This window comes from Typopeltis vanoorti, chromosome 14 (genome assembly GCF_054136105.1).
Source record: "Typopeltis vanoorti isolate ZY-2024b chromosome 14, IOZ_Tvanoo_1.0, whole genome shotgun sequence".
In the NCBI taxonomy this organism is placed as follows: Eukaryota; Metazoa; Arthropoda; class Arachnida; order Uropygi; family Thelyphonidae; genus Typopeltis; species Typopeltis vanoorti.
Window position 1 is genome coordinate 79,831,201 of NC_143562.1, and position 20,063 is coordinate 79,851,263.

At 34.9% G+C, this 20,063-nt stretch overlaps 1 protein-coding gene across 6 annotated transcripts in view; it reads right to left on the minus strand.

The window, feature by feature from the left end:
• Positions 1–20,063, minus strand: part of LOC150099700 (fanconi-associated nuclease 1-like) — a 346,925-nt gene that overhangs the window by 49,910 nt on the left and 276,952 nt on the right. For all 6 annotated transcript variants that reach the window (XM_090403992.1, XM_090403994.1, XM_090403995.1 and 3 more), the window contains one exon: positions 15,386–15,481. In XM_090403992.1, the coding sequence (XP_090260118.1) occupies positions 15,386–15,481 (96 nt within the window). The remainder of the gene's footprint in view (positions 1–15,385; positions 15,482–20,063) is intronic.

A 20,063-nucleotide genomic window follows, 5' to 3' on the forward strand; every position in this document is an offset into this window, starting at 1 on the left:
AATAAATATATTGGAAAATTTTTTGGATATTTGCGAAAATTTGAAAAAAAACTCCCAGATGAATGCATAGTCTAGATATATTGAAAAAATTAAGAAAAAGTTAGGTATGTTATGAATGCATAAAATATATGTAGATACCAGACTATTTTATCATTTAATACCATAAAACATGCACAAATCTATTATAAAAGTTAAAATTTATCATAACTTATGCACACAAATGCTTACAGATCGTACATGGTGCCATTTGTAGTTGAGAGAAATGTAAACAAACATAAAGATGCAGTATTAAATCATAATTGCATAAAATTAACTGTTATTAATTAGTTAAATTAATTAATTAGGATACAAATTTTATGATGATTCATTCATTAGTGCATGGGCTAGGCTACTGCAAAGCAATCGTATCGATTGCACTAGGCTACCATAAAGCAATCATGTTGCTGCTGCTTCATTATCAATGCATGAATTCATTATAACTGTAAATAAATATGAATAATTTCTTTTTCACATTATCTTTTCATTTTTGATGTCTAGCATTTGTAATACATATAACATGTACAGTGTTTTGTATCATATCAGACAATACTGATGTAGGTACTAACAGACATATGATACATCTTGTAAACAGATGATGCAAACTTATGGTATCGATACATATAGTACATTTTTGTAAATGTATTTTCACTTTCTTATGATTTTCTTAATAATATTTTCTTTTCTCTAGCTTACTTTATTATAAGAATAGAGTATATAATACATATAACATACCAAATATTTGTTAATCAACTGTTTATGTTATCAGTAAGGCTTCTGGTCAACAGTAAGCTCTTAGTGGTTAAATTTTTGGAGAGTCAAAAGTAATATACAGATTTTTGAACTGTGCAGGAAGCCTAACCCCCGCACTGTTCAGGGGTCAACTGTATATGAAAAAAATTTTCATGACTACAGCCAAATGTGGACATAAATTTATTGCCAGCATGCTAATAAATTATATTACACAAAAAATGTGTTATAAATTTCATACAAATTAAATGGCAATACGTTTTTGGCAAAAGTTCCTAAGGCAAATTTCCTAAGGAATTTACATACAGCGCTTACAGAAAGCTATGCAGAAAGACAGTTCAGTAGTTCAGTATGAACTATGTCCACTTCAAACTGCAATGTAGCTCTTACCATGTCATACCATACTTAGCACTAAGTGATTCAGGAGTACTTCAGGCATACTGACCCACTCCTCCTTCAAAGCAAGGATAAGGCCTTGCTTGTTTTCAGGAGGAGAATTTCAAGCAGCAATATGTCTCCCTATTGTGTCCCAAACATGTTCTATGGGGTTGATATCCTCTGTCTCCAGAAGTATCTTTACTGCTCGTGTATGATGTGATGTGGCACTGTCATTCATAAAAATGAATTCGTTGCCTACAGCATCACAGAACAACTGAACATGATGTTGAAGAACTTCATTGCAATATCATTCACCAGTCATAATCCCTTTTTCCAGCACTTGTAGCTTGGTGCATCCATTAAGCATAATGCCTTCCCACACCATGATCCCAGCGCCACCATAACTATCCCTTTCAAGAACACTAATGGAAAATTTTCAAGAAATGCAATCAGGAAGTGTATAAATACTTCAGGCAAAAAAAAGATCAAATGAAAGAGTTTGAAAACAAGAATCACAACTTAGAGATTCAGTGGCAAACCATGGAGAAAATACCAATTAATTCAACAGAGAGGCATGTGATGAGATTGTCTGCAAGCATAGAAAAACTCCATGCTGAACTCAGGAACTTAAGGAAACAGTCAAGGAAAAGAAGAACGTCAAACATTAGTGGTGAGTGATTCAGCTTGTGCTCTGAGAGAATACAGAGAATGTAAGAAAGCAAAGTACTGTATAAAACTAGCTAAACAAATGTCATGGGAAGACTTTGGTAAGAACATACAAAATAAATATCAAGAAGGTGGTAAAATATTTTGGAGGAGATTTAAAAAGTACAGAAATGGTGGAAATAGTATTGTAAAAGGAATCAAAGATAATAACGTTGACATGAAAACTAAAGATAAAGATATTCTAGATGTCTAGAGTGATTACTTTGAAAGACTGATAAATGAAGCATGCAGTGACAGCACAGCGGTAGAAAACACTCAACAGGAATGTAATCAAGAAATACCTATCAATACTTGAAGTAAAAAACAGATAACAAAAAACGAAATGTGGAAAGGCAGCAGGAGCAAATGATATTTCACAAGAAATACTCAAATATGGAAGTATAAAAGTTTTTTAATGGCTACACTGCATAATTCAGAAGGCCTGGTTGAAGAGCTGAATTCCAGAATATTGGGGTAGAGCTTTCATAGTATCTAAATAGAAAAATTGAAATAAAGTTCAATATGAGAATTAAAGAGGAATTTCTCTACTGAATGTTCCTGGTAAGATTTATGTAAGTATACTTGAAAAAAAGTTTGGAAAAAATCAAGCTGGGTTTAGGCCAAATAGAGGTTGTCAGGATCAGATTTTCACTTTAAGACTATTAGTTGAGAAATCATGAGAATATAACAAGAACCTGGTATTCAACTTTTGTAGATATGGAAGAAAGAAAAAAAATAAAATAAAATAAAACAGCTGTTCACATATGTTCTAATGGCTGGTTTGTCTGCTTTGCAGGATGAAAAACCCGAGTTTCCAGAAGGGAATACCCTGACAGTTATGTGGTGTAAATAGGATGGGACATTATATAGGACAATATACAGTCTATATTTGAGTTTCAAGTCAGCAATTAGAATAAAAGGAAGCATAGAAAGATGGTTTGAGGTATGATGTTTGATGAAAACATGCAGAAATCTTGAAAACATCAACTGCATCCTGAATGGAGAACTCATAAAACAAGTAAAACACAATTTTTAGTGCAGATGGCAAATTAAATATGGAAAAGCAACAACAGAATTAGCAAAGCTTATGGTAGGAAGTCAAATGAATAAATTTATATGGACTAAGAGAGAATTAGTCAAAACACAATCTGAGAGCTGGGTTAGAAATAAACACTTGATCAAAGACTGGAGACCATAGATATTAGAGTTCTGACAAAGAATAGGGAAGTGAAGAGATTGCATCAATGGCAGTATCATATTAAAAATGAGGATATTAGGAAAGTACTTGACGTTTTAGCATCAGGTATGTGTTAGCAGAGCTAATCTTAGGTTTGGTTTGGTTTATTTAGATTTACAGCCGAAGCAACTCAGGCTATGAGGCCAGTGTATCATATATGTCAATTGATATGTTCTAATAGCTGGTTGGTTTGCTCTGCAAGATGAAAAACATTAGTTTCTAAAAGGGAAAACCCCGCCATCCGGGTACAAGACTGGCTAACTCACCTTGAGTTGAAAAACTCTGATAAAGTTTCTTCGCATCCTCGGATTTAAACCGTCATTCCAACTAAAGGGCATCATCAAAACTGACTGAGCAATGGAGGGTGCTTAATCCGAAGTGATACAATCATATAAACAGAATAGAAGAAAAAATATTAGCTAAAGAAGTATTCTTTGCTAGGATGATGGGAAAAAGAACCAGAGTAAGATAAAGGTTTCTGTGGATTGATATTAAATGATGTGCTTTAGAAGACAGAAATATAAGATATTCTAATATTTGAAGTCTTGACAGATAACATATTAATTTAGAGGAAAATTACTGATAGGAAGTTAACTAATTTTTTTTAGTAGTACTATCATAATTTATCATAAGCAGAGGTACTAGACAGAGGAACCCCCCACCAAGCATTTACATCGCACATTTAGAAAGAGCAACAGATAAAATGAAGTAAGATGCAAAAGGAATATCAGTACATGGAATGAGAATTAACAATCTGAGATTTGCAGATGACATTGTTATTATTGAAGAAGACTAAAGAGAACTACAAAATACAATGAAACTGTTAAATAAGGAAGGAAAGAGATTTGGACTTGTTATGAACTTGGAAAAAACAAAGACAATGGTATTTGGTGAGAACATGAAACAAAAGATACAAGTGGATGGAATTGATATAGAAAATGTAGAGCAATTCACATACTTGGGAAGTAAAATGACATATGATTTGGACTGTAAAAAAGAAATAAAGATCAGGATTGCAAAGGGAAGAACAAATCTGAAGGCTATGGATAACATCTGGAAAAGTAAACTGATCAGCCTGCAAACAAAACTAAGAGTGCTGGAAACATACATCTTCAGCAGTGTACTGTATGGATCTGAAATGTGGGTGATAAATGAGGAATCAAGGAAAAGAATTTTGGCATTTGAAAGAACTTGTTACAGGAAGATTCTAAGAATAGGATAGGTATAAAATACAATTGAAGAGCTCTATCAGAAGATACAACCAAAGAAGAATCTAATGCAGAAGATTACAAAACAGAAGCTGCAATTATTTGGACACATCTGCAGAATGAGAGGACCAGAAGATAAAGACATTCATGTTTGGTATTATGGATAGTGTAAACAGAAGAGGTAGACCATACAGAGAATGGATAGACGACATAAAGGACTAGTGTGGAATGGGTATACAGAAACTGCAACACTGTGCACTGGACAAAGAAAGGTGGAAGAAAATAGTAAAGGAGGTATCAGACACCAACAGGCAGTGAGCCCTTGGTTCATGATGATGATGATGACTATCATAATAGCCTGTAGACCTCATCCCTGAGGATACACATCAGGAATTTGATGATGAGATGACTACTAAAAGAAATCAGAATGAAAGTGTGATATTTGACCAAAAATGATCAAGTAAAGAAGTATAAAAGTTGCATTGCAACTACATTACATCTGGTGACAAGGGCTGAATTCCAAATAACTGAAGTAGAGCCCTCAGGATATAAATCTGGAAGAGGCTAAATAAACTGAATGTGAGAATTACAGAGGAATTTCAATAATTTCAGGTAAAATTTATCAATGCATATCTGAGAAGAATCTAAAAAAAATTGAGGAAGAGAAACTTGGGAAAGAGCAAGCTGGCCAGACAGTTATACAGTATGCATAGAATAATATTATTATCATCATCATCAAATTCCTGTATGTACTCTCAAGGGGGTGAACAGGCATAGGATATTATTATTGTTATTATACAGGCACCTCCATGGAGTCCAAAGACTCATAGTGGGAGACCCAATCTATCCACACAATCTATCATACTTCTCCTTGAACCCATTAGCAGACAAAGCATGCACAACTGACTCTGGCAAACCCATTCAATTCATTCACAACTCTCCAAGTAAAAAATCTAATCCTCACACCTTTATTCAACTTCCAGGGATGATCCCCTTGTTCTGGTTCCCCTAGCCAAGTGCTGAAACATTTCCCCTGAGTTTATCCTATAAAACCCTTTAAGCAACTTAAATGTTTCTATCATATTCCCTCTTTTACTCCTATTAACCAACTTCTGCAATCTATACACCTTCAATCTATCTTCCCTCATTCCACAGGCCAATTTTCTCACTCGCTTCTGAATCTTCTCCAGTGCTTCCTCATCCCCGGGGGACCAGACTTGAGCACAGTATGTGAGTGTGTCAAAACCTTATAAAGGTGAATAACAACTTCTTTATCTCTACTTGTTAATGTGTTCTTCAATAGCTAAGTTACCTTATGGACAACCTTAGCAATATGTCCTCTAAACGTTAACTCTATGTCTACCACCACCCCTAAATCTCTAGCTTCATCTATTTCCTGGAATACAGGGCCATCAATATGATCCATGGCTTGCAATCTATTTATCCCAAAATGCAAAACTTTACATTTCTCGACATTAAACTGACATCCATTAATTTTTGCCCATACTGACAGTCTATTTAAATCGTCCTGCAAGCTCTCCTTGTCACCTTGATTAACTATTACTTTACCTAATTTTGCAACAACACCAAACAACTGAATACTGACTTTCAGATTATTTCCTATATCATTAATGTGCAAAATATGTACAAAATAAACAGCAATGGTCCTAGCACTGAACCTTGTGGGATAACACAAGTCAGCTGCTTTTGCCTCGATTTTGCTCCTCCATATACCACTCTTTTATATCTGTCCAGCAGCCACACTCTTATCCACTTAACCAGTGTCATATCCATCCCCATTTTTTACATAATTTGCATAACAGAGTTCTATGTAGTAGTCTGTCAAATGCCTTTGAAAAATCCAGCAAAATCATCGTGTAGCCATTTCCTTTATCCAACTCAGCTGTTACTCTATTATAAAAAGTTAGTAAATTACTAAGTCGTGACTGACCCTTCACAAAGCCATGTTGGCCCTCGTACAGTATCATATTTTTATCTACCCATTCTTGAATTCTCCTTTTCACCAATTTTTCTAGTACTTTTATCACTATGGCTGAGATACTGATTGGTCTATAATTTGCTACTGCAGTCTTAGAACCTGCCTTATGCAAAGAAATTATTTTGCCCTCTTTCCATTCCCTTGAAACTCTACCAGAGCTGAGACTTCAATTAAAGAGCCTAGTCAAAGGCTTTAAAGGTTGCCCTGCATATTCTTGCAAAACCCTAGCTGATATCCCATCTAATCCCACAGCTGTATCTACATGGAGATTCTGCAATGTCCTAAGAACCTCCAAATTCATCCTCCTCTGTTAGGCCACATTAGTGTCTGTCACATAGGTTAAAGCAGTAACCTCACGAGGATGATATACCCTTGTAAAGTGGTCACTCAGTAACTCAACTATTTTATCTGCTTCTGTCTCCTCATAACCATCGTCACTCGTTAAGGTTAATATTCCATAGTCATTCTTTCTCTTACTTGCCACATAACAAAAGGACTCTTTGGGATTTCCTATGGCCTGTTCAGCTAGATTCTTCTCATAATCTGATTTTGCATTCCTTGCCATGCTGGTCACCTTTCTTGCCTGAGCCTTGTACTGTTCACGAGTTTGCTGATCACCTTTCTGTTCATATATCCTTCACAGCATTTTCTTCTTCTGCAGTTTGTGCTTAATGATATTACTCATTCATCTAACTCCTACCCGATTAACCTTCCTTACCCTAGGTATACAATTTAATACTGCTTCCTCTAGATGACCATTAACTATATCCTATGCATTACTAACATCCCCTTTTTTTGTGGAACAGTGCATGAAAACAACCATAGAAAAGGCATCATAAGGTAAAAACACAATCTCTGAGATAGCTGCTATTATGAATCTATGAAAGAGGAAGTCAATTAGTTTAAATGCTCTCCTTTGTATAGCATCAAAAATATTTAGAGAGGTTTTTGGTGCTCAACCTAAATGAGAACAGAGGCTGAAGAAGCTATAATGTTATGTATATGTTCCAAGAAAGGATAGAGATAAATGTTAGTCCAAAAAAATAAATCATCTTAATTTCCAAGCTGAATGTTATCAAAGGTAAAGGGGAGATTCACAAGCCTGGTTGGTCGAGCATTTAGTGATCTGATTGCTAACCAAGAGGCTGCTGGTTCAAGTCCTGCCGTGGGCACAAAATGTTTGCGATTGTCTTTAGGTGGGAGATGAATTTTATTGCCTAGTGTCAGACTACTGCCCTGCTTATTGAAGATCTGAAGTGGTTTGAAAAAGTTCTTTGTTTGGTCACTAGAGCAGGGTTTCCAAACTGTGTACAAAAAATCATCAGCCTGCCCCATAGTATGCACCTACTATAGATTTACAGAAAAACCTTTTGTGGATGGTAGCTACATAAAAATAAATAAATAAATAAAAAATAAACAAGGATTTTATTTGTGAGAAAAATCACACAACTGTGTTTAGGTAGCAAAGGCAACTAGGATCATCACCACATTGAAGGATAGGTGTTGAGATTGTTGTTTAGAGCAATGATGACAAAGTGTCTCAAAGCTTAAGATGTTTAAAGACTGCAAGGGCCATCAAATGAATGGGACGAATGATACATTCTGCTGTCATCAGCAAAACTATTGAGAGAATTTCATGTCATGAGAGAAGATTATTTATGTATAAGAGAAAGAGAGTAGGTGATATAACAGAACCCTGGAGGCACACCAGTATTGGTAGAGAAATTTGAAGGGAGAATACTGTCCATCATTACATGCAGTGAATGATCAGGGAGAAAACTGGCTAACCAATTGAAATGGATGAAAGATAGGAGAAAGGTAGATTCTGCCCAATTGGATAGAAGGTAAAAAAAAAATAAAATATATATATATATATATATATAAGATGGCAATTTTGCTTTGGAAATAAACATTGAGTGAAACAGCAAATACTTCCCTAAACCTTTCCATGACACATGCTATACACAAGAGGCTAGTCACGCCTATAGTAGATTAGAAACAGATGTGCTGGGGGGGGGGGGACTATTTAAAAAAGTTCACATTTGATTTAAAGACCTGTACATTATCATACTCTTGAGGAAATACATAACTGTTCTAAAAGACAAGTAAGAAAGAATGAACAAAAAGAATTTGTTCTGTTAGTTTGGGGTTGAATTGTAGAGTGTTGATGCTGTGAGTTTCAATAGATTTAGAAGACATCACGAGAATTACTGATGCAGTTCAGGTGAAAAGTATTCAGTTTCCACTGCCTGCATCTTTTACAAATGGTTCTACATTGAATTGGGATGAAAATGCTCCTTTTTTGTGTTAAATCAAATATTTTTAGGGGTCTCTTAGGCATACATGGTGTACCTAAGAGCTCCCTAAAAAAACTTGTCATGTCAGAAAAGAATGCAATGGTTTGATAGATTCATGATTTGTACTTAATAGTACAAATCATGAAAGTCTGCCTTGAGCAAAAAGAGAAAACATAATTTTTTGAATTCTGAGCAGACAATATTTGAAATATGCTTATGCCAAGAGATTCAAGGTTTGGATAATCTCAGGAAGAGAAATCTCATCTTGGCTAGAGATTTGGATTGCCATCAAAAGTAAAACTGGAAGAAAAAGATGGATTTTTTTTTTTGTGAGAAATAGAACAGGATTGAGTTTTGATAGCATTGAATTAACAAAGTTATCAGAGAACCCCACAGAAGAACGATTTGAAATAGAATACAGAGTAAAAAAGGGTGATATTCTTGAGGTTATGGTGATCTGTGTAGTGCAGTTTTTCCAAATGGTGTTCCTGAAACCTCAGAGCTCTGCAAAGTGTAATTTAATGTTCTGTGACAATATTCATACCTAAAAACAAAAGCTAAAAAAGTAAGAGAAATGTTTAATTTTATTTTATTCTTTTTTTCTGTATTTATTGTTTTGAGATAAGTGGTTGATGTCATGTTCCATCAAGTTGTTTTCGACTCCTGGTGATCCTATGAACGTACATTCTCCATTCAGATCTGTCCTGACCGTGTCTTTCAGAATTTCCAAGCACACTCAGTTGCTTCTTTAACTTCATCCATGCATCTAATTCTTAGTCTTCCTCTTCTCCTGCTTCCATCAACTTTAAAACATCGTCATCTTCTCTAGACAGTCATTTGCTTGCATAATATATCCGAAGTATGACAATTTTTGCTTGATGATCATAGCTCCGAGGGAGCAATCTGGCTTTATTCTGTCTATCGCTGATTTATTGGCTTGCTTTGCAGTCCATGGTATTCTTAGTAAGCATCTCCAAGCCCATAATTCAAATGCATCTATCTTCCTTCTTTCACTCTTTCTCAGGGTCCAACTTTCACATCCATACAGTACAATTGGGAATACCATTGTTTTCAGGATTCTGATTTTTGTTGCAAGGCTAATATATCTTTAAAGATCTTGCTTAAATTTGTCGTTGCTTTCTTTCCAAGTAATAATGTTATTTTGTAAAGTGCAAATCTGTTTTTTGTAGCAGACGAATTGCCCTTGAATTGTATTCTGTTCGCATTATCATTGGATGTCAAATGTTTTTTTTTTTTCTATGTGGCTCACACCCACGATAGATTTTCAAAAACCTATAGAACATACCATAGGTAGATAAAGTTATTTTTTTTCTAATTTTATTATTAATTTTATATATCATCATCATCATCATCAAATTCCTGATATATACCCTCAAGGAGTGTACAGGATATGATAGTACTACATGAAAAATTAGATCATTACTAACTTCCTATCTACAATTTTCCTCCAAATCAGTCTGTTACCTGTCAGGACTCCAACATTATCAGATCTTATATCTCTATCTTCTAAGACACTTTTTACTGTATCAATCCACCTATTTCTGGGTCTTCCTCTGGGACATTTTCCTGCAAACCTGGCAGAGAACACTTGTTTTGCAAATCTTTCCTCTCCCATTCTGTTTAAGTGATCATACCACATGAAATTAGCTCTACTAACACATTCCTGGATGCTAACAATGTCAAATTCTTTCCTAATATCCTCATTTCTAATATGATACTACAATTGATGCCACCTGTTCATGCCCCTAATTAGGACTCTCATATCTGTAGTCTCTAGTCTTTGGTCAAGTGTTTTACTTCTGACCCAGCTCTCAGATCCATAAGTTAAAACTGGTTTGAACACTGTCTTGTATACAGCTAATTTATGTTTAGGCTACTTTCTCTCTTATTCCATATAAATTTATTCAGTTGACCTCCTAACCATACCAGCTTTGTTGATTCTGTTGTCTATTTCCATATTAAATTTACCATCTTCACAAAAAATCGTGCCTAAGTAGCTGAAATGTTTTACTTCTTCTATAGGTTCTCCATTCACAATGCAGTTGATATTTTCAATGTTTCTGCCTATTTTCATTGTCTTTATCTTTTTAATGCTGACCTTCATACCATATCTATTACAACAGTTATTCAGTTTAGTCAGGAAATATTGCAGACTTGTAGCAGATTTATTTAGAAGTATAACATCATTCGCATAAAGCAAAGAGCTGAGATTAACATCTCCAATTTTGATATCAGGTTCAATACCACTTTTCTTCCATAATGTGATCCATATAGATAGTGAATAACAGAGGTGATAATGTACATCCTTGTTTGACACCAGATTTAACATTAAACCACCTTCCTGTACTTCCTTCAATTCTAACTGCTGACTTACAACTCAAATAATGACTAAGTATTGCTTGATATAATGCCCCATTGACACCATATAACTGTAGCATTTCGAATAGCTTCTCTCTTGGCACCTTGTCATATGCTTTTTCCAGATCTATAAAACTTAAATACAGATCTTTGTTATATTCCCATGATTTCTCAACTATCTGTCATAAAGTGAAAATCTGATCCTGACAGCCTCTATTTGGCCTGAATCCAGCTTGTTCTTCACCAAGCTTTTCTTCCACAATTCTTCTCAACCGTTTCTCAAGTATACTTGCATAGATCTTGCCAGGAACACTCAGTAGGGAAATACCTCTGTAATTCTCACATTCAGTTTTATTTCCCTTTTTATATATGGGTACTATGAGAGTGCTACTCCAATCATCTGGAATTCACCCCTCTGTCCAGGTCTTCTGAACTATGCAGTACAGCCACTATAAGACTTTTATACCTCGATACTTGAGCATTTTTGGTCGAATATCATCTACTCCTTCTGCCTTTCCACATCTCAAGCCTTTGATGGTTTATTCTACTTCAAGTATGGATATGTATTCCTGACTGTATGGCTGTTGAGTATCTTCACGACTGGGTTACTCATAATATATATATATATATAGGCTAATGACTTCACATCAGTTGTCTTAGTATCCAATAATGCAAAGCACACATGCTTTCAAATGTGTATAATGCTATGCATTATGAGGACCATTACTCAGACTAGTTTCGACCTATATTGAGGTCTCATCAGTGGGAGCCAGAACTAGAAGAGATAACAAGGTTGAAGTAATGCAAAAGTCATATATTTCCCATATACAAATAGTGAAAAGGTATATCACCATATTATTAAAATACTCTGGATGAGGGATAGATGTTGAGAGTTTTTTCAGTTGGTTAGACTATATAACTTAATATATGACTTCTGCATTACTTCAACCTTGGTATCTCTTCTGGGTCTGGCTCCCACTGATGAGACTTCAATAAAGGTTGAAACCAGTCTGGGTAGCAGTCTTTCCCATAATGCATAGCATTATACACATTTGAAAGTATGTGTGCTTTGCATTATGGGATACTAAGACAACTGATGTGAAGCCATTAGCCTATATATATATATATATATGAGTAACCCAGTCGTGAAGATGCTTCATGTGCAAACTTTGATTGTTTACACTTGGATAAAGCCAGGAATGTAATTTTTTGGCATCTTTAATTTATAGTCTAACCAAGTGGAAAAACTCAACAATTTCCTTCCTTTGCTTTCCTTTCCTTTCTCAGAAATAGAAATTTTCATACTGTTTCATACTCTCAATTATCCAACCTTCAAATTAACAAGCCCTCAATTAACTAATCCTTTGCTGCTGTGTTTGAATAATTGAGGGTTTTTAATAACTGAGGTTGGATAATTCATGTGCAAATCACAGAACACGTTCCAACTGAACAGAGTTCAAGATTGGTATTATCATCATAAGAAGCATCAATAGAAAAGGAATGGAACTAGCAGAAGAATTGGATAAGTACCAGATCGATATAATAGGCATATCTGAAACAAAGAAGACAAAAATAGGTGAGATCTTTCTTAGCTACAAATACGAAATGTTATATTCAGGCAATAACAATCAAGGAAAAGAGGGAGTAGCTATAGTATTCAACATGAAATATGAGGATAATCTGAATAGAAGGCAATATCAAGTAGAGTAAAATGTGGGCAAATATCAGAATGGGGAACTGGACAATGAGATTCTTTGTGCTTATGGTCCCACAAAATGTTAAACCAGGGAAGAAATGGAGGAATTTTTGATTCATTAGATAAGGCAGCTGGCTCAATGAAAAAGGAAAAGTTAGTCCTTCTTGGGGATCTAAAAAGCAAGCAGGAAATGATTACTGGACATATAGAAATGTTTTCGGAAAATTTTGAGAAAAGCACAAAGCTGCTAATAATAATAGTAAATGCCTGCTGGATATCTGTTCAGGACATAGATTAGTTATTACTAACACTATGTTGCAACATAAAATGTACACAAATTCGCATGGAGAGAAGATGCAAGAAATAAGAAGTCTCACTGGCTATATTATAGTTGACAGCGATGTTTTCCCACTGGTTCAAGACACAAGAGTATACAGAGGATTTGAAACAGAAAGTGGTGGTGGTGGTCACTATTTAGTTTTAGGCAAGATAAAATTGAATTTCATATTGAAAAGAAGTGCAAGAAAGTTTTAAAACGAATCCAAGTTGAGCAGCTTTCATAGGTGAACTGTATACTCAAATACAAAAAACATTATTTAAGAAAAAATAAAAGAATTTGAAAACAACAACCAAACCTTGGAGATTCACTGGCAAATCCTGAAGAAAACACTGATTGATTTAGCCAGAGAGGCATGTGGTGAGGTTTTTTGGTCATGTGGTGAGGTCTTGGTAAGATTTATGCAAGTATACTTGAGGCATGGCTAAAAAAAAAATGTAGAAGGAAAGCTTGGTGAAGAACAATCAGGATTCAGGCCAAACAGAGGTTGCCAGGATGAGATTTTTACCTTAAAACAAATAGATGGAAAAATCAGAACTCCATGGTGGACTCAGGAAGTTAAAGTAACAGTGAAAGAAAAGAAGAAAGCATATCAAAAGTTCCTGGCAAATAAGTCAGCTCATGTTCTTAGAGAATACAGAGACAAATGTAAGAAAGTAAAAACACTGTGTAAAACTAGCTAAACAAAAGTCCTGGGAAAACTTTGGTAAGAACACAGAAAATAAATATCAGGAATGTGGCAAAATATTCTGAAGGCTATTGAAAAAGCTTAGAAATGGAGGAAAAAGCACTATAAAAGGAATCAGAGATGATAAAGATGACATGAAAACTGAAGATAACGATAATCTAGATGTCTGGAGTAATTATTTGAAAGACGGAAACAACCAGTGTCAACATTATGGTAGAAAACTCCCAACAGGAATGCAATCAGAAATACATAAGTAGACAAAATTATCAATATCTTGAAATGTGGAAAGGCAGCTGGAATAGATGAAATTCAGCCAGAAATGCTCAAATATGGAGGTATAAAAGTTTTACTGTGGCTGCATTGCATAATTCAGAAAGTCTGATCAGAGGGTAGAATTCCAGATGACTGGAGCAGAGCTCTCATACTACTCATCTATAAAAAAATGGAAATAAAATTGAATGTGAGAAATGTAGAGGTATTTTTTAGTTATTTCCAGCTGCGTGGTCTTGGTAAGATTTATGCAAGTATACTTGAGGCATGGCTAAGAAAAATTGTAGAAGGAAAGCTTGGTGAAGAACAATCAGGAATCAGGCCAAACAGAGGTAGCCAGGATGAGATTTTTACTTTAAAACAAATAGTTGAGAAATCTTGAAACTATAACATGGATTTATATTTAAGTTTTGTTGTTCTGAAAAAGGAATATGATAAGGTGGCAAGAGGAAAGCTCTTCAAAACACTACAGTTATATGGCATAAATGGGACATGAGCAATACATAGTCTCTATTCAAGCTGTAAGTCAGCAGTTAGAATTGAAGGAGGTACAAGTCTACAAGATTCACTGACTAAACTGAATAACTGTTGTAATAAATTTGGTATGACAATCAGTAATAGAAAGACAAAGACAGTGCAAATAGGTAGAAACATTGAAAATATAAATTGTAGTCTGACTGGTGAACCTATAGAACAAGTAAAATATTTCAACTATTTAGGCACAATATTTAGTGAAGATGCTAAACTAAATATGGAAATAGACAAAATTAGTAAAGCTGGTATGACAGGAAGTCAGCTGAATAAATTTATATGGAATAAGAAAGAAATTAGTCAAAACATTAAATTAGCTGCATATATATACAAGACAGTGTTCAAACCAATTTTAACTTCTGTATCTGAGAGCTGGGTTAGAAATAAAACACTTAATCAAAAACTAGAGACCTCTGATATGAGAGTTCTGAGAAAGATAAGTGGAGTTAAGAGATGCATCAATGGCAGTATCACATTAAAAATGAGGATATTATTAAAGAACTCACCATTGTTAGCATTTGGGAATGTGTTAGTAGAGCTAATCTCAGGTGGTATGGTCATTTAAACAGAATAGGAGAGGAAAGATTAGCAAAACAAGTGTTCTCTGCTAGGTTGGCAGGAAAAGGACCCAGAGGAAGACCAAGATGTAGATAGATTGATACAGAAAAAAGTGCCTTAAAAGATAGAAATATAAGATATGATAATATTGACGTCTTGACATAACAGATTAATTTGAAGGAAAATTATTGATCAGAAGTTGGTAATGGTGTATCTTTTTCACCATTACCAACTAATTATCCAGTATGCCCCCCCCAGGTAGATATCAAATATTTTATTTACTTTATTTATGACTCCAGAGTAAATGTCCACCAACCTTCAACTGCTGACTGCCAGAAAACCTATCCCAGTTCATTAGTGATACTTTGCCTTCTTCTTTATCCCAAACTTGTTGAATTCGTTCCTGTAGATCCTATGTCAAAAGTGAAAATTTACGTGAATGATAGCATATACAAAACAGATAAATATTCAACTAATTTTCAAATTACAGTTTTCCAGTTACTCATTTTATGTTAAGACATATCTAATAATAATTGTTATAGATGATCAGTCATGTCCCTGCAAGATATCAGCCATTTTGATTCTACAAAATATTCCAACAAACATCTATATCAGAGTGAATATATTTTTATGTGATCTTGATTTGCTCCAAGTATGTTATTCATCACCTATATCCAAACTTATTATATTAAAGACAGCCAAGTAAGAAAACAATATCATCATCAGCCATGTCAATCCACTGCTAGATGAAAGCCTTCCTAAGATTACTCCAAAACTGTCTGTCCATGGCTCTCCTTTCCCATGTCACTTCTGCAAATCTGATGATCATCAATCCATCATGATTTAGATTGATGTCGTGGTCAGTTTTCCTCTCGTGGAATCCAATCCAATATTTCTTTTGGCCATCGTTGATCTTGTCATTGATCAATATGCCCAGCCCATTGCCACTTCAGATATTTCTCTCTTCTTATGAAGTCAGAGACTTTTGTTTGATTTCTTATTCCCTTTGTGATCCAGTCTTATGACACCCTCTTTCAATACTAAATTATGTTGTTCTTAAATTTTGGTGTTGATAACAGAACAGTCTTGAAAGATGTTTTTCTTATTCCTGAGGATAAAGTCAATTTCACTAGTTTTTCTATTTGGACTTTTCCATGTCCACTTCTTATCTGTTTTGTTTTTTTTTCTTGAAAAAATAATTGATGATGTACAGGTTTTCTTTTTCTACAAATTCTATTAGCCTTGCACCTCTATCATCTCTAATGCCATACCAAAATTTCCCATTGAGCTTTCATCTGATTGTTGTATACCAATTCTAGCATTAAACTCTCCCATTACAATTCTGAAACAATGTTTTCCTTTATTATAAAGTTGGGATACATCATGATAGAAGTCTTCAATTTCTTCATCAGTATGACATTGTTGGTGCATAGACTTGGATGATCTTGAGTGTGTTTTGAGATTTGGGCAACAATACTTGATATTTGATCAGATACATTGTCCAATTCTATTACACTGTTTTTCGATTTTTTGTTAATCATGAATCCAACTCCACTGATTCTGTCCTTATCCTGGCTTCTATAATACAGTATGCTCCATTTTTTAATCAAAGAATTTCTTCACCATTACATCTAATTTCACACAGCCCAAGAATGTTTAATTTTTGTCACTTTAGTTAGTTCAGTTAGCCAGGCTTCACTGCTTCGAGTCCTACAGTTTAAAGTTCCAAGGTCTAGTTTCCAATGGCAGCATGATCTGTTTACTCAGGGATTCTGTTGCCTTCATGTTTAACTGCCTGCTGCCATAGGTAGTAACAATCTGGCCTCTGGGGAATGAGGGCTATTTTATTCCCGTTTGATTCACCTTGGAAGATTGGGCCATAATTCACCATGCTGGCCCACTGCAGATTGGTGAATAGCAATATTTTCACATGGAATCGCAGTCCCAAAACCACTGCTCCATGGCTTTTTATTCAATATATTCAGAGCTGCCCTGATATTCAAAGGATGGTAGTCAGGGTCCCCTTCCCTATTTGCCACCTGGGGGATAGCCAGTATCAGTCCCAAGAAGATAATATATTTAATTTTATTTTCGTTGGTAAGATTGTTTCAGATTCGTATCCATGATGGTGCATTGACTTCAGGATTACCATGTTGTATTCTAAAGCTCAATGATAAAAAAAAATAAAAATATTTACTATAAACATATAATTATATACAACAGATAATACATAGAAGAAATAATTAAATGGTCATTTTAAGAATTACATACATGAGCTCAATAGTATTTAGTCAATATTTATTAATCAATAACAAGAGCATTAGATGAGGGAAAGGCATATGCTGCCATTTTCTTAGACTTAGCGAAGGAATTTGACAGGGTGCCACATGATAAGCTGATATTTAAGTTGCAGCACATGGGTCTGGATGTCAGTTTGGCCAACTGGATTCAGGATTGGCTGTCCAATAGGTATCAGAGAGTTGTGTATGGTAGAGCAATATCAAAGAGAAAGAAGGTCACAAGTGGGGGTTCCACAGGGCTCAATACGGGAACATATATCGTTTAACCTTTATATCAATGACATTGTTAGTGGATCGCAAGGGGATATTCAGTTGTTTCCAGATGATGCAAAGCTGGGAAGGATTATTAGTAATAGTGCAGATGCGGCAGCCTACAAGAGGATTTGAATAAGCTAGATAGATGGGCAAATGAATGGGGGTTTCAGTTTAATGCAGCAAAATGTAAGGTCTTGAGGTTTGGGAAACTTCGATGAGACACTGCATACTCTATGGGAGGAGTTATACTGGAGGAAGTAGGGGAGACAAGAGATCTGGGGTTGATGATTGATAGAAACCTGAAATTTAGGGGACATATTGCAAAGGTAGTGAAGGTAACACAGAGGGTTGCTGCAATAATGAGAACACTGACCTGTAGAGATAAAAGGGTTATCATTCCATTGTGTAAGATCCTGATCAGACCACACTTGGACTATTGTTCTCAGATTTGATCCCAGGATTTGAAGGGGATAAATTAACTGTGAAAAGGGTACAAAGGCGGATAACAAAGATGGTTTCAGGACTGTACAATGATAGTTATGAGGATTGGCTGAGAGAATGTGGACTGCAGAGTTTGCTGGATAGAAGAAGGAGAGGTGATATGATTGAGACTTTTAAACTGTTGAGAGGTGGTTACAGGGTTGATACTGGAGAGTTCTTTCACTTGGTTGAACAGCGGGAAGGAGTCATGACAAGGAGCCATCCCTGGAAGTTACGAAAGGAAACTGTGAGCAAGATGGTGAGGAGTGGTTGAACCATGGAATGCATTGCCTGATGGAGTGGTTATAGTGAGAACGGTTAATGAGTTCAAGGAGTGGTATGATAGACTTTGTGTTTCTTAGGGGGGACCTCCCCTCGATGAGTCTTGATTGACTTTGTGTTTCTTAGGAAGGACCTGCCACGATGAGTCTTTTGACTCCATGGAGGCCTGAATAATAATAATAATAATAATAATATTCTCTCATACTCTAACTTTCACAGTTAATTCAATACTGAGAGATAACACAAAATATTTTACAAAACAAGCTGAACATAGCATTCAGTTAAGAGTTCTGTAGTCTCACTTGGCCATATGGAAAAATTTTTATAGCATCTGTTTTATCACTGTTCAATATATTTTCCTTTATTTAATTTTTTTCTCACTCATTCAGTCTATCTCTAAAATAAAATAAATACAAAAGCTAAAGATATCACTCAACCAATATATTTGAATATGTTTTCCAGTTTCCCTAATGCATCTATCTTTCAATTTTCTGAAGTTGCCATAAAGAATAATCATTTAGACAATAGGAATACATTAACTGAGCAGTTCCAATTGCATTTCCAATACAGGAACTTTTTACAGCAGATTCGTTATTGCTCCTTGGAACATATATCACCTGCCTTTCATTGAGCACAAAATATTCTCATGCTGGATATATTATACTATACTTTAAATATCAACTTCAGAGTTCTATTTTCTTGGAGAGTAATTAAGATACATATGAAAACTTTCCTGAGATCAGTGAACTAACAACAACTAATGCACATGTCCATTACTGAGATTCAAAATGAAACTCAAGTGACAAAATTTAATACCATTACTACAATGCTCACACTTTGTTACAGCAATAATGACATTCAAACACTACTGTCACAGAAATAATATACATACATACATACATTTCTGTGTTATTCCCTAAGGCGGCGATTCTCAACTATGGGGTGCACACCCAAAAGGGAGCACAAAATACCTAAATGGGGGGGAGTGCAAAGAATATGGAAATCAAAGGAAAAACTACTTTATTGAAACAAAAGCATTTAATGAAACTATTTATTGACACAAAAACAACATAAAAACATAAAATACACTCTGAAAATAAAATAATAAAATGTATAAAATCCACTGTATTGAATAAACTAGTTACGCTTACGGGAACATATCAATATTGCAAAATATACCGAGTAACTAATTAAAACTAAACAATGACAATGAATCTAAAAATTAATGGTTTCCTTCAGCCTGTATTGTGAAGCAAAGCTTTTTATGATAATGTGATACATTGGAAATTGACACTCTTAGTTCTCTTTCTATATTTAACCAAGATCTATATTTTGTTTTTAAGGCAGCCACCGCAGAAAAACCCGATTTCACAAAGATATGGAAATGGCAAAAGTGCATGAAAAGCTCTTGACTTTAGTGCAGAAAATTCATCATCAACACTGGCCAAAATTCAAACAGCAATTTAGATGCAAATTGTCTTTTGATTTCGCGGTTTGACATGAAGTCTATAAATTGTTCCTCATCTTCAACTGAGAAACCTTCATGGGTAATTTGAAACGGGTTCCTAACCCACTCGTACATTGCCATTATGTTGTCATGAGTTATAAAAGAGTTTCTAAAACTCTTCGTCAACATTGTTAAATGATTTTCAATAGTTGCATATAAAAATTTGATGT